At 50.5% G+C, this 14,999-nt stretch overlaps 2 protein-coding genes across 4 annotated transcripts in view; one reads left to right on the forward strand and one right to left on the reverse strand.

Moving 5' to 3' along the window:
• USP30 (ubiquitin specific peptidase 30) overlaps nt 1–6,965 on the forward strand; it is a gene marked incomplete at both ends in the record, with an annotated part of 32,876 nt that extends 25,911 nt beyond the window's left edge. For both annotated transcript variants that reach the window (XM_080717663.1, XM_080717664.1), the window contains 2 exons: nt 4,889–5,012; nt 6,704–6,965. In XM_080717663.1, coding sequence (XP_080573789.1) covers nt 4,889–5,012; nt 6,704–6,965 — 386 coding nt within the window. The remainder of the gene's footprint in view (nt 1–4,888; nt 5,013–6,703) is intronic.
• Nucleotides 6,966–9,248: 2,283 nt separating this feature from the next.
• ALKBH2 (alkB homolog 2, alpha-ketoglutarate dependent dioxygenase) lies at nt 9,249–12,505 on the reverse strand (the record flags this gene model as incomplete). Of its 2 annotated transcripts, none has more annotated exons than XM_080717879.1 (3): nt 9,249–9,555; nt 10,609–10,672; nt 12,238–12,505. In XM_080717879.1, the coding sequence occupies 3 exons, from the start codon at nt 12,503–12,505 to the stop codon at nt 9,249–9,251; spliced, it is 639 nt and encodes a 212-aa protein (XP_080574005.1). The 2 variants fall into 2 exon arrangements, with proteins under 2 accessions (XP_080574005.1, XP_080574004.1); XM_080717878.1 differs by having other exon boundaries at nt 10,609–10,807.
• Between the last annotated feature and the right edge of the window lie 2,494 nt (nt 12,506–14,999).

A 14,999-nucleotide genomic window follows, 5' to 3' on the forward strand; every position in this document is an offset into this window, starting at 1 on the left:
AAGACCCAGAGTAACCCGGTAAACATGTGGAGACTGAACACCACACTGCTGAATGAGGAATGGGTCAAAGAAGTAAAAGGTAAAATTAAGAAATTCCCAGAAACAAACAAAAATAGAGATACAACATATCAAAACTTCTGGGACAGCTTGAAGGCAGTATTAAGCAGAAAATTCATAGCACTGAGTGCCCACATAAGAACAGAAAATAACCAAGTAAATAATCTAATGACACACCTCAAAGTCCTTGAAAAACAGCAACACTCTAACCCCCAAGCCAGTAGGAGACAGGAATTATTAAAATCAGAGCAGAAATCAATGAAGTAGTGAATAAAAAAAAATACAGAAAATCAACAAAACCAAAAGCTGGTTTCTCAAGAAAAATAAGATAAACTACTAGCCAGCGTAACCAAAATAAAGAGAGAATCCAATCCAATTTTCAAAAATAAGAGATAAAAAAGGAGATATTACCACCTATAGCGTGGAAATCCAGAGGACTGTCAGAAACTACTTTGAGAAACTGTGCTCCAACAAAATGGAAAATCTGGAAGAAACTGACAGATTTCTAGACATATTCAACCTTCCTAAACTGAGTCAAGAAGACATAGAAAATGTAAACCGATCAATAGCAATCAAAGAGGTCGAAGCAGCAATAAAGAGCCTATATCAAACCAAAAGCTCAGGGCCAGTCAATTTTATAAAATCTTTATAGAAAAGCTAATCCCAATACTCCTCAGGCCATTTCATAAAACAGAAACAGGACTCTCCCAAATACATTCTATGAAGCCAACATCATATTAATACCCAAACCAAATATAGATAGCTTAAGGAAACTATAGGCCTGTATCGTTGATGAACTTAGACGCAAAACTGCTAAACACAATACTAGCAAGATACATTCAAAGCTACATCAAAAGCCGGGCGTGGGGTGCACACTTGTAATCCCAGTACTTGGGAGGCTGAGACAGGAGGATTGTGGTTCGTGGGCAGCTTCAGCCACTTAGGCCCTCTGCAACTTAGTGAGACCCTGTTTCAAAGTAAAGATTAAAAAATAAGGCTGGGGGCATAGCTCGAAGGTAGAATGCCCCTGGGTTCCATCCCAGGACTACAAAAATAAATAAATAAAATAAAAGATATCAAGAAAATTATATACCATGACCAGGGATGCAAGGCTGGTTCAAGATGAAAAACAATCCATGTAATTCATCACATAAACAGAACCAAAGACAAAAATCACATGATCATTTCAATCAGTGCTGAAAAAGCATTCGACAAAATCTAATACCCATTTATGCTAAGAGCAGAGAATCAGAATAGAAGGAATATACCTCAACATCTTCAAGGCAATCTACAATGGGCCCACAGCCAACATCACATTAAATGGAGAAAACCTGAGAGAATTCTTCCTAAAAACAGGAACAAGACAGAGATGTCCATTATCACCACTTCTTCTCAATAGAGTACTTGGGACTCTAGCCAGAGCAGTAAGAGAAGGAAATCAAAGGAGTCCAAGTAGGAAAAGAAGAACTCAAATTCTTCCTCCTTGCAGATGACCCAACAAACTCAACCAAGAAGCCGCTAGAATGGATCAATGAACTCGGCATCTTAAGTTAAGAAGCTTTCCTGTACACCAACCACAGGCCCACTGAAAAATTCAGAAAACACTTCCACTCGGGATACCCCACAAAAAAGGAAAACACTTAGGAATAAACCTAAACAAGAAGGTAAAAGACCTCTACCAAGAAAATTATGAAACGTTGCAGAAAGAAACCGAAGAAGAGCTCAGAAGATGGAAAGACTTTGTGTCCTCGGATAGGCAGAATCAATATCACGAAAATGGCCGTCCTTCCAAGCGTCATCTATAGACTCAGTGCAATGCCCATTAAATTACCAAGGCCATTCTTCACAGGCATAGAAAAAAATCAGTCCTTAAATTCATTTGGAAAGCCGGGTGTGGTGGGCACACTTGTAATCCCTGCGCTTGGGAGGCGGAGACAGGAGGATCGCGCAGGTTCGAAGCCAGCCGCGCTGGCGTAAGAGACCCTGTTTCCAAATAAAAAAATATAAAAAATAGGTCTGGGAGTGTAGTCCTGAGGTAGAAGGGCTTCCAGGAACCCCAGTACCACACACACACACACACACACACACAAAAATTCATTTGGAACAACAAAAAACCCAGAGTAGCCAAAGTAGTTCTCAGCAACAAAAACCATGCAAGAAGCATCACGTACCTGACTTCAAACTACAAAGCCCCAGTAATAAAAACAGCATGGTACTGGCACAAAAAATGCACATGTAGACCAATGGAGCAGAATAGAAGACCCAGAAACAAGTCCACACACAGCCAGTTGATTTTTGATGAAGGAGCCAAAAACATACACTGGAAAAAAGATAGCCTCTTCAGCAAATGGTGTCGGCAATGCAGAAACATGGAAATAAACCCCACTTTCTCACTCCACACAAGAGTCAATTCAAGATGGATCAAAGACTTGGAAATAAGACCAGAGACCTTGCAGCTCCTTGGAGAGGGCACAGGTCCAACACTATAAAACCTAGGCACAGGTAAAGACTTTCTCAACAAGACCCCAAAGGCACAAGAAACCAAAAAGCAGATCTATACATGGGATTGCATTAAACTGAAGAGCTTCTGTATGGAAAAAAAGAATCAAGAGCCTCAACAGAGAGCTGGGAGAAAATTTTTTCCAACTACTCATCCAATAGAAGACTGATGTCTAGAATATGCAGAGAATTTAAGAAACTGCTAAGAAAACCAAATCAAAAAATGGGCAAATGAACTAGATACTTCGCAAAAGAAGAAATTTAAATAGCCAATAAATGGATGAAAAATGCTCAACATCATTAGCAGTCAGAGAGATGCAAATCAAAACTGCCCCAAGATTTCACCTAACTAATTAGAATGGCAGTCATTAGAAACAACAACAAATGCTGGCAAGGAAGTGGGGAAGTGGGAACTCATATACTCATGTACATTGTTGGTGGGATTGCTAATTAGTGCAACCATTTTTTTTTTTTTTGTGGTACTGGGGTTCCTGGAAACCCTTCTACCTTTGGGCTACACTCCCAGACCCCTATTTTTTATATTTTTATTTGGAAACAGGGTCTCTTAAGCCAGCAAGGCTGGCTTTGAACCTGCGTGATCCTCCTGTCTCTGCCTCCCAAGCGCGGGGATTACAAGCGTGGGCCACCACGCCCAGCTTAGTGCAACCACTTTAGATAACAGTATGGAGGATTCTCAGAAGAATGAGAACAAACCTACCAGCAACACCACTTCTCGGTATCTACCCATAAGAATGGAAACCAAACTACCCAACTAATGCATGCGTATCTGTGTTCATAGCCGCACAATTCACAATTGCCAAACGATGGAGCCAGCCAAGATGTCCATCAACAGATGAATGGGTTACAAAACTATGGGATATGTACACAATGGAATTTTACTCGGCCATAAAGAACAAAATTACCTTATTTGTGAGGAAATGGAACTGGAGAACATTATGCTAAATGAGATTAGTCACAATATGTAAGAAAATAAGGGAGAAAATGAGTCATAGGAGAAACCGTAGGTGAGCAGATGAGGCGACCTCACTGAGGGGCGTGGGAGTGGGGAGGGGGCTTCCCTAAGTGATGATGTACATTCCTAAACACACCAAAGCAAATCACTAAGCCAAGCACGAGAAGCAGGGAGGGGAGGAAGGCTCCGGGAGTAAGCGTGCATGTGTGCCTCTGCCATCTGGTACCCCATTAAGGTGTACGACTACAGTGCACCAATGAAAAGAAATCAAGGCCCTCTGCCCCCGCTTCCTCCTCCCCACTGTGGAGCAGACCCACTAATGTTCAGAGCGTGGCAGGGAGCTGTGTGTGTGTGTGTGTGTGTGTGTGGTCTTGGGGGTGGGACCCAGGGGCTTTTCTACCTCCGGGCTACACTCCCAGACCTATTTTATATTTTATTTGGAACAGGGTCTCACTAAGTTGCTGAAAGCCTCACTAAGTAGCTGAGGCTGGCTTCGAACCTGTGTGATCCTCCTGTCTTGGCCTCCCAAGTGCAGGGATTCCAAGCGTGCGCCACCTCGCCGGGCTCTGTGAGCTCCTTGGTATGTAAAATAGAACAAACTGGAACCAAGCGAGACGTAAATGTCACCGTAACCATTTTATCTACAACCCTAATACTTTTTAGTTCTGTTAGAGGCTGCTATTTCTTAGGAGCAGACAGAATTAAATCCGAGAGAATCCGTAGCCCAGCGTGGCAGCGCACGCTCGTAATCCCAGTATTTAGGAGGCTGAGACAGGAGGATTGAAGGTTCACAGCCAGCCCCGGCTACTGAGTGAAGCGCTCAGCAACTTAGTGAGGCCCTGTTTCAAAATAAAGAATGAAAAATAGGGCTGGGGTGTGGCTTGGAGGTAGAACGCCCTTGGGTTCCATCCCCTGACCTGCAAAAAAAAAAAAAAAAAAAAAAGATAATGTGTAGATCTCAACAACACAGGGGTGGAGGAAGCTGGGCTGTGTGCAGGGACACTGGGTTGTTACAGCTAAGGGAGTGTGGGGGAGGCCAGGGACGCGAGACACCCTCTAATGCATAGCATGTGCCCCAGCAAAGAATTATCCAGCCCGGAATGTTAATAGCACCAAGGGAATCCCCGGTTGGGGTCAAAGCCAGTAAAGTAACCACTGCTTAACCACATGAGAACAGGGGCCTCATAGCCACGCGCCAAGCCTGGCAGTGGGAAGCGCCAGCTGCGCAGGGCAGGGAGTCCTCGGTCAGTTCACTGCAGATAGAAACCCTGCTTTTCCCTGTAGCACTTGTGGGAGCTCTCTTCAAGGCCACGATGACTCTTCAAGGTCTCCGCTGACGCAGGGCTTCTTCTCTTGCAGTTCCGAGTCAGCCGGGGCCCCCCAAAACACAGATCTTCATGAATGGCGCCTGCTCCCCGTCTCTGCTGCCAACGCTGCCGCCGCTGCCACCGCCCTTCCCCCTCCCGGCTGTTCCTGACTACAGGTGAGCTGCCGCCAGGGCGCCTTCTTTATTCCCGCGGACTGCTCCCTCACTTAGCCTCTGGCACGCTGTCACTGAAGGAAGTCAGCAGAAACGGAGCGATTTCTTTCATTTTAAGGTGGAATTTCACTTTATTATACATTCTCATTTAGTGTTGCCCAAAGTGGAAATCGCTTTAAAAACAGGAATGATCGTACCTGGGCATGATGGTGCACGCCTGCAATCATCCCAGTACTTGGGAGGCAGAGACAGGAGCATCAAAGGTTCAAAGAGCCTCAGCAACTTAGTGAGGCCCTCCACACCGTAACGAGGCCGTTTCAACATAAAAAGAAAAAAAAAATAAATATAGGGCTGGGGGTGTGTCTCAGAGGTAGAATGCTCCTGCATTCAATTTCAATTCCTAGTCCCACACAAACATACACACAAAATTATATTTATGTGCATATGTATAACTAAGACAGTCTTTTTTTTCTTAATGCTAAGGATAGAACCCAGGGTATTCTACTGCCAGGCTATACCACCAGCCCTTTTCTTTTGGTTTTGTTTTTAAAACAAGGTCTCACTAAATTGCTGAGACCGGTCTCTAACCTGTAATCCTCCTGTCTCAGCCTCCCAAGTACTGAGATTGTAGGTGTGCACCACTGCACCTAGAACCAGTCTAGAGTCGGAGGCTAGCCTGGGCAGCATGGTGAGACCTCATCTCCATAAGTAAAAAAACAAAGTTGTGAGGATTATAATGTGTTAGGTGTTAATGTTAGAAGGGAACTAGCTTTACTCTTCTGATGTCTCAGCATATATCTTTATTTTTTATTTATTTTTGTACTACTGGGAATGGAACCCAGGGCATTCGACCTCTGAGCTACATTCCCGGACCAATTTTTTATTCTTTATTTTGAAACATGGTCTCACTGAGTTGCAAAGGGCCTAAGCAGCTGAGGCTGTCCTCGAACCATGATGCTCCTGTCTCAGCCTCTCCAATGCTGGGATCACAAGCCTGAGTTGCCACGCCCAGCCTTAGGTCTTTGCTTTTTTTTTTTTTTTTTTTTGGTGGTACTGGGGTTCCTGGAAGCCCTTCTATCTCCGGGCTACACTCCCAGACCTATTTTTACATTTTTATTTGGAAACAGGGTCTCCTAAGCCAGCGCGTGGCTGGCTTCGAACCTGCGCGATCCTCCTGTCTCTGCCTCCCAAGCGCGGGGATTACAAGCGTGCGCGCCCGGCGCAGGTCTTTGCTTTTTTTTTTTTTTTTTTTTTTTTGGTGGTACTGGGGTTCCTGGAAGCCCTTCTACCTCTGGGATACACTCCCACGGGCTACACTCCCAGACCTATTTTATATTTTTTATTTGGAAACAGGGTCTCTTAAGCCAGCGCGGCTGGCTCCGAACCAGCGCGATCCTCCTGTCTCCGCCTCCCAAGCGCGGGGATTACAAGCGTGCGCCACCACGCCCGGCAGGTCTTTGCTTTTAATAAGGAGGTGCATGCACACACACGCACACAATATGTATACTCCTAATTCTCCCTGCCAGATGCCCATTTGTGCCCCACACACGTAGTCAGGATGGACGGCCGCCATGCCAAGCATTACGGCCATGTATGTGAGTGGCTGAGTAGCCTCCGTGGCGTGGCATCCGTGGCGTCCCTCCCTCGCCGTGTCCCACCGGGTTCTTTTACCTCTTGTCTTTCCCACCGTCCAGCTCCTCCACGTACCTCTTCCGGCTGATGGCGGTCGTCGTCCACCATGGAGACATGCACTCTGGACACTTTGTCACCTACCGCCGGTCCCCGCCATCGGCCAAGAACCCCCTTGCCAGCAGCAACCAGTGGCTGTGGGTGTCCGATGACGCGGTGCGGAGGGCCAGCCTGCAGGAGGTCCTGGCGGCCAGCGCCTACCTGCTCTTCTACGAGCGCGTCCTCCCCAGGGCGCAGCAGGGCCACGAGTTCAAGTCCGAAGAGTGACGCGCTCGCCTCAGCGCGCCCTGGGAGGAAGCGCCCTCGTGTCAGGACAGCATTCATGGGGTCTAGAGCGTCGTCTCTTTACTCGCCCGATGCAGGTAATTAAAGGAAGCCGGATTCCGGAAGCCACCTTTTCTATATTACGTCTTGGGTGTCCTCAGAGGGGAGCTCCCTTTGTCTGATCCTCTGATGTCTCAGCATTGAGCTTTATTTTTAATAAGAGGCCCATAACAATTGCTGACAAAAGCAAGTGAAATTATCAAAGGCAACAATTTAGAAGAAAAAGTGCCTTTCCCTTCCAACTGCTTTCGTAGTGCGTCTGTTCTGAGAAAGCCGTTGTCATAGAAACGATCTTGGGTGGGCTCTCTTCCTTCCAAGTTCTCAGAGGACATCAACAGAACAGTTACGAGATTCAAAGATTCCCAGCGAGCACCTGTACCTTTTGTACCCTCTTTTCTAATCTTCCGACTCTTTTTACGTAGTCAAGTCTCATCTGCCAAGTCTGCCCTCCGGGGCAGTTCTCTCTCTGTCAGTTACTGTTGTAGGTGAGAGTTTACTTGTTGCTATTATCCTTTGTATACTGGACCGGGAGACGCCATGATAGTGTATTATAAACAGTGGCAGCAGGATTGGAGCAGCCACTCAGCGCCTGGCAACGCCCACGGCCGCTGTGAGCCGGCGCTGAAGGACGGTTGTCTTCATGCCTGCCGCCCACGCGGAGCCCTTCGGTCCCAGATCGGAGCGAGGGCCGTGCTGCACGGGGAGCTGGGTCAGGAGGGGCACCGGCACGGCCGCAGTCTCTGGAGCTGTCTCCTCATCTGTAAAGCAGAAGGCCAATGAGAGGCCACCGCAGCCCAGGCCTGCCGCAGGAGGAGGAATGCGGCCTCTGGGTCTCTGGACACGCAACGGCAGCTGCCGTCCAGTGTCTCCGGTGTGTTCTAGGCCCACGTTCTACACTTAACTGCCACTGCTGGTAGCCTCGCAAAAAGAATATACTGAGCATTTCCTTCCCGTGTCAGATCAGTCTCGTGAACGCAGCCAGGGCCAAAGGGACTCGCGTGAAATAGTAGGACCTATGTCTTAGCTTGGTTTGTGACTTCAAAACAAAAGGGCCCCAAATTCAAATGTCTCTTCAGCGGTAAGGCCTGAGCTCAGACCTACCCAAAGGTCACCCAAAACCAGGCACAGAGCAGTGCCTCCCATACGGTGAGTGAGCCCCCGGGAGCCAGGTGGCCGCGGCCCCCAGGGCCTCCCGCCAGCAGACACTGTGAAGCTTCTGGGGCTGCGCGCCGGTTCTGTCCTGAGTCATGGCCAAGCCGGCAAGTGATCCCTGGGCTGCTGCTCCTGCTGCGTGCTCCGAGTCCGCAGCCGGGACCGGAGCGCGCCTCAGGCGTCCGCTGGCACGCACACGGCCTCCGTTCAGCGGCTGGGGCTTGGGCCAGGCTGTAAACATGGAGGCTAACCTGAATGCAAGCTAACTTCCTCATCTTGTGAATCCTTAGGCACCAAGTAGCAGCCGAATCATCTGATTTCCTGTTTTAAATTATTTAAAAATCAGAAGTTTCTTTTTGGAAAAGCCTAAGTTGAACGAGTGGTTTATGCCATAACAATTGCTGATTTCTGTATTTGCTAAAGGTACTTTTGTATCTGCTATGTATTATAGAAATAAAAGAATCATTTTGCTAGGAAAAAACTCAACCAGTACTTTTCTGATTTGTCAATTCAATGCACACATTCATTCACTTTCTGAATTATGCATTGTTATGTAACAGGCCCTGCGCCTTCCTTCTTCTGCTCTGTGTTCTCTGTTGATAAAGGAAACAGCAGCTCCCTCTCGGAGTAAACGGGGAACGGGAAAACAGAACTCCTAACTGTTAAAAACGTTTTTTATTTATTTATTTATTTATTATTTATTTACTAGCGGTACTGGGGATGGAACCCAGGGGCACTCTACCTCCGAGCTACACCCTCAGCCCTATTTTTTATTCATTTAAAACACCCCCAGCTCTATGTTTTATTCTTTATTTTGAAACAGGGTCTCACTGAGTTGCAAAGGGCCTCGCTAAGTAGCTGAGGCTGTCCTGGAACCGTCATCCTCCTGTCTCAGCCTCGCGAATGTCGGGATTACAAGCGTGCGCCACCACACCCAGCTTACTCTTTTATTTTTTAAACAGGGTCTCAGTATGTTGCAGAAGGCCTCACTAAGTAGCTGTGGCTGTCCTGCGATCCTCCTGTCTCAGCCTCCCGTGCACTGGGATTACAAGTATGCGCCATCACACCCGGCTTTTACTTCTTAGTAGGTACAACTCGACGAAACGTCAGATTGACCCGGGGGGCCAGAATCTTCCTGCGGACGGGGAGACTGTGATACCAGTGCGTGTTGGTCGGGTGGTTCATCATGAGCAGGCTCCCGTGGGCCAGCTCCAGCCTGACCACCGCCACATCCCGGCTGCGGGCCTTCCCTCGGGAGTCCTTGTGCCGGAAGCAGAAGTCCCTGCAGGCGCCAAAGGAGACGGAGGCGATGGGGCTTCCCGGAGCCAGTTCCCTTTCATCGTCTCGATGCTCCCCGATGTGGTCACAACCATCTTTATACCTGTAGCGAGAGAGCAAGGCCCGCTCAGAAGGACACCACTCCTGGGCCTGCCCACACCCGGCGCCTGCGGCGGGCAGCGGCATCCCACAAGGGCCCAGCCTGGCCTGAAGCTCCTGACCTGGTAACCTAGTCTCCTCTGATCTCTTGCTTGAAGGCTCGGGACTCCAAAGCAACCAAAATCACCCTCACTGTCCCCTCGTTCCGTCCGCAAACCCAGAAAATGCCTCCTCACCCCCTGGAGAATCAACTCCTGCTCCCTGCACGGTCTGGTCCCTGCCCACCTCCGGGCGCACCCCACGGGCATCCCAGCTAGCCTGTCACCTCAGAGAGCCCTCTAACCACCTCAGCAGGCGCAGCCTTCCCCTCGTCCAGGGCGGCTCTGCCCCAGGGGGTGCTGGGCAGTGTCTGGACACATTTCTGCTTGCTCTGATGGGCAGCGTGCGACTGGGCGGTGGCCTGGGCTGCGCCCAGTGTCCGTCCTACAGCACACAGGTCATCCACTCCTGGCAGAGACTACCCAGCGCCAAATGTTGAGTGCTGCTCAGCCAGGCGCGGTGGCCCACGCTTGTCATCCAGCATTCAGGAGGCTGAGACAGGAGGATCGTGGTTCGAGGACAGCCTCAGTTACTTAGTGAGGCCCTTTGCAACTCAGTGGGACCCTGTTTCAAAATAAAGAATAAAAAAAAATAGAGCTGGGGGTGGAGCTCAGAGGTAGGACACCCCTGGGTTTTATCCCCAGTTCCACCAAAAAAATAAATAAATACCTAAATAAAAAACAGTGCTGCTGAGAAACCCGCCCTAAATCCAAGCCCTCTCCTCAGCCGCTCCACCAAATTAGTCTGTTACTTTCTCCAAGATGATGCTGTCTGAAAGAACCCAGCCCAACTGTCTGCTCAGAAATGAATCATCTCTCACCCGCGACTGCCCGGGGGCTCCATGAAACAGCAGCAGCCGGAGCCCACGCGCGCTGGGCAGAGACCAGCCACACCCATGAACCAAGAGCCGGGCAGGGCCCACGGGCGACACTCAGTCCACCCAAAGGGAAGCTGTCACCTGTTGACGAGCACGAAGTTGAAGGTCTGTCCTGTCGCCCCAGAGACACGCTCCCGGACGCGCTCTAGAACCGGGATCCAGGGCCGTGGAGACAGCGTGAGGCCGGAGAACGCGTAGGTCAGCCCCGCGTCGCCGTACGTCGCCTGCTTCCTCGGGACGTCGTGCCACTTCCCAAACACCTGGACCCTGGCCAGCGCCCCTGTGCAGGAGAATGCGCATCCGGGAGGACGGGGAAGGGGAGCGGAACGGTTCCCCGCTGGGACCCTCCTCAGAAAGCACCATGGATCACCCCGTTTCCATGTGGACACCACTCCACGCCAGGCGTGGTGGTGCACACCTGTAATCCAGTACTCGGGAGGCTGAGACAGGAGAATTGCAGGTTCAAGGACAGCCTCGGTAAGTAGCGAGACTCTCGTTAACCTAGTGACTCTTTCAAATAAAAACTTAAAAAGAAAAAAAATAGGGCCGGCCAGGGGTGCAGCTCGGAGGTAGAATGGCCCTGGGTTCAATCCCCAGTACCGCAGAACACTGACTCTTGTCAGGTGATTTATTTTCATAAACACTCTAACTTCCCTGCCTTAAGTAAAGTAGGAGCAGAAGAGGGAGACTAGGCTTTGAGGTCAGTGAAGTTATACATCCCTGCCAGGACTGATTGATTCATTTATTTACTTATTTATTTTGTAGTACTGGGGATAGAACCCAGACTCATTCTACCTCTGAGCTACACCCCCAGCCCTATTTTTTTTTATTCCTTATTTTGAAACAGGGTCTCACTGAGTTGCGGAGGGCTTCACTAAAGGATCCACAAACTGCAATCCTCCTGTCTCAGCCTCTCAACTGCTGGGATTACTAGGGTGCGCCACCATGCCCGGCTTGGCAGGATGATTTTTTTTTTTTTTGGTGGTACTGGCGTTCCTGGAAACCCTTCTCTGGGCTACACTCCCAGATCTATTTTATATTTTTATTTGGAAACAGCGTGGCTGGCTTTGAACCTGCGGCGATCCTTCTGTCTCCACCTCCCAAGTGCGGGGATTCCAAGCGTGTGCCACCATGCCCGGCTTGGCAGGATGATTTTTGTCAACTGTGGGGACTGAAGGACCCATGGCCCCATGAAAGAAGGGGCTGCCCCGTTCCCTGGGTATTTACCACTGGTAGAGTCTGGTCCTCTCAGTGTGGTCCCAGCGCGTTGCTGCTGAGGACTCTGCATCCAGAAATGTCCTGCTCCTATGCCGTTCTCCCGCTAAACCCATGAGTCTCAACCCTGATGCACATCAAATCGCCTGGAAGCCTTTTTGAGGTGCTGGGGCTCGAACCCCGGGCCTCGTGCATGCTAAGCAAGTACTCTACCACTGGGCTACATCCCAGCCGAGGGCTGCTCCAGTTCAGCTGTCCCAGGTGGTCCCAAGCAGCAGCCAGGAAGCGCGTCACTCAGGGCACCTGTTAGCTCCCAGTGGCCAGGGAGTGCTTTACCAGAGTAGTGATCCACGCAAGCCCAGAGGTGCCCAGAGTCTTATCTGTGACCCCATCAGCAAGTCCCTCAGAAAGGGCCGGAGCGCGGATTCCTCCAACCACATCACCACTAGGTTCACCAAACAGCCTTCAACACATAACCCGCATCACTCGGCTTACCTGTAAAATACTCCACTTCTTCTTCCAGCTCCCGGAAGATCCCATCTGCCTCGGCCTTGCCAAACAGGACCGTGTAATCACAGTCCAGCCCCTCAGCCTGAATGTGCCGCCAGCTGTGGCCGGCACTCCCGGGAGGCTCTCTCCTGGGCCTCTTCCGGGCGCTTCCTCCGTCTTCTCCCAAAGTGGCTGCCTCTGCTCCAGCCTCCTCTTGCTTCTCCCCCTTTCCCAACGGGCACTTGGGGGCACCCTTCACCAGGAATCTGTCCATCCTTTAGAAGTCAGGGTCTCCAAAACATCCTATTATTGAATCAGCCTCACATTTTTACGTTTCCATTTCAAATTATGTTCTAGGAAGAAAAGAGAAGGTGTTAACACTGGAAGGCCCCCTAGGAACAGCCTGACCTGTACCAGTGTCTCCACACCTGGCTGTGACCAGAGCCGCTGCCTGGGGCTGCCAGTGTAGCTCGCTGGAAAGAGTGTGTTTAACAGGTGCGAGGCCCAGGGGTCCACCCTCAGCATGGCATACACAATAAATAAATAAACAAACACAATAAAATAAGCTGGGCCTGGTGACGCACGCACGCTTGTGATCCAGCATTTGGGAGGCAGAGATGGGAGGATTGCATCTGCAGACAGCCTCCGCTACTACTCAGTGAGGCAGGCCCTTTGCAAGTCAGTGAGACCCTGTTTCAAAACAAAAAATAAAGAATAGGGCCGGGGTGTAGCTCGAAGGTAGAATGCCCCTGGGTTCCGTCCCCAATACCACACACACACAAATAAATAAATAAATAAACAAACAAAATCAGTTGGCCAGCACCAAAAACTAGATGCCTGCACCCCACACTCAGGCCACAGAAGTTCTTTTTATTTTTATTTTTATTTTTTGCGGGTCTGGGGATAGAACCCAGGGGCATCTGACCTCCAAGCTACACCCCCCAGCCCTATATTTTATTCTTTATTTTGAAACCGGGTCTCACTGAGTTGCAGAGGGCCTCACTAAGTGGCCGAGGCTGTCCGCCTCCTGAATGCTGGGATGACAAGCGTGCGCCCCCACGCCCGGCTCAGAGAATAAGTTTTAAAGAAATCCCCCCCCCCGGGAATGCGCATGCCCGCGGCACATTTCTAACTTTGGAATCTACCATCCTAACCTTGGTTTTACAGATGGGAAAAACAGATGCCCCTGAACAGGGTTAGGAGTTTGTCCCGCCCAGGAGGACTCGGTCCGACCCCTCCCGCGCCAGTGCTCACCTGGCTGGAGCAGGACCCCGGGCCCAGCAGGCGCTCCCTCCGTCCCCAGAGCGGACCGGCTGGGTCCGGGGCTCTCTTTGGACCCTCAGCCCCCACGCAGCGCGGAATTCTGCAGGGACCCTCAGGGGCCGGGGCCGGGGCCGGGGCAAACTCACCCCAGCCTGCGGCCGCACGCGTGCACCTTCTGGGCGCGGAGCCGCGCAGGCGCCCGCACAGCCCCGCAGCGGCGGACCCGGGCGCCACCTGCTGGGCCCCGGGCGCAGCGCAGGCTCCGCGAGCCCGGGGTGGGTGGGTGGGTGGTTGGTTGATTTTTATTATTTTTTTGGTGGTACTGGGAATGGAACCCAGGGGCCTTCTACCTCTGGGCTACACTCCCAGCCTATTTTATATTTTATTTGGAAACAGGGTCTCACCAAGTTGCTGAGAGCCTCACCAAGTAGCTGAGGCTGGCTTCGAACCTGCGCGATCCTCCTGTCTCAGCCTCCCAAGCGCGGGGATTACAAGCGTGCGCCACCACGCCCGGCTATTCTTTATTTTTGAAACAGGATCTCACTAAGCTGTGAGGGCCTCCCTACACAGTTGAGGCTGGCCGCGAACCCGGATCCTCCTGTCTCAGCCTCCCCAGCACTGGGATTACAGGCGTGCGCCCCCACGCCCGGCTTCTGAACCATTTTTCAATGTGGTTCTCTGATGAGCTCTGTCCCTCCTTACACTAAAACTCCGTGGCTGGGTTACTGGCACAGAGCACCATCTCCAAGAATCAAGTTTCTGCCTCCTCCAGGTGATGTCTGGAGATATAGACAGAAATAAAGGTAAAAGAAATACTTTAATAGACGTTTAATATAGAGATCGGCCAGGATAAGGCCCTACAAAGAAGTGTCCTGAGCAGAGACCTGGAGCTTTCTAGGAAGGGGGGGAGCTTGCTGGGGGGAGAGGGGTGCAGAAGAGACCGGTGCGCCAGCCCAAGCGCCGGGACGCAGATTCAGTCAGTAATGGGCTTTGGGGACAGAGAGGGAAGCGGCCTGGTGGGCTGATTAAAAAGCTGGGGTTTTATTCTAAACAGATGTGGAAACCGCAGGAGGGTTTTATATACATTTCCCACAAAATCACTAGGAGAGCCTGGCCTGGTGGTGCACGCTTGTAATCCCAGCGCTTGGGAGGCAGAGACAGAAGGATCAAGCAGGTTTGAAGCCAGTCGCGCTGGCTTAAGAGATCCTGTTTCCAAATAAAAATATTTATAAAAAAAATAGGTCTGAGAGTGTTGCCCGGAGGGAGAAGGGCTTCCAGGAACCCCAGTACCACACACACACACACACACACACACACACACACACACACACACACACCCCACTAGGAGAGAGAAGGCAGCTGCGATGGAAGCCAGGGGCTGGAGGGGCCGGTGTGGTATTTGGGTTTCTTTTGAAGAAATAACCAAAGGAGACACTGAGAATTTGAAGAAGGTGGGGGTAGAGAGAGAACCCAGGTATGCGTAGTGGGAAAAGGGGCGCGGTGGT

The sequence above is a fragment of the Muscardinus avellanarius genome (assembly GCF_963383645.1).
Source record: "Muscardinus avellanarius genome assembly, chromosome: 21".
NCBI lineage: Eukaryota > Metazoa > Chordata > Mammalia > Rodentia > Gliridae > Muscardinus > Muscardinus avellanarius.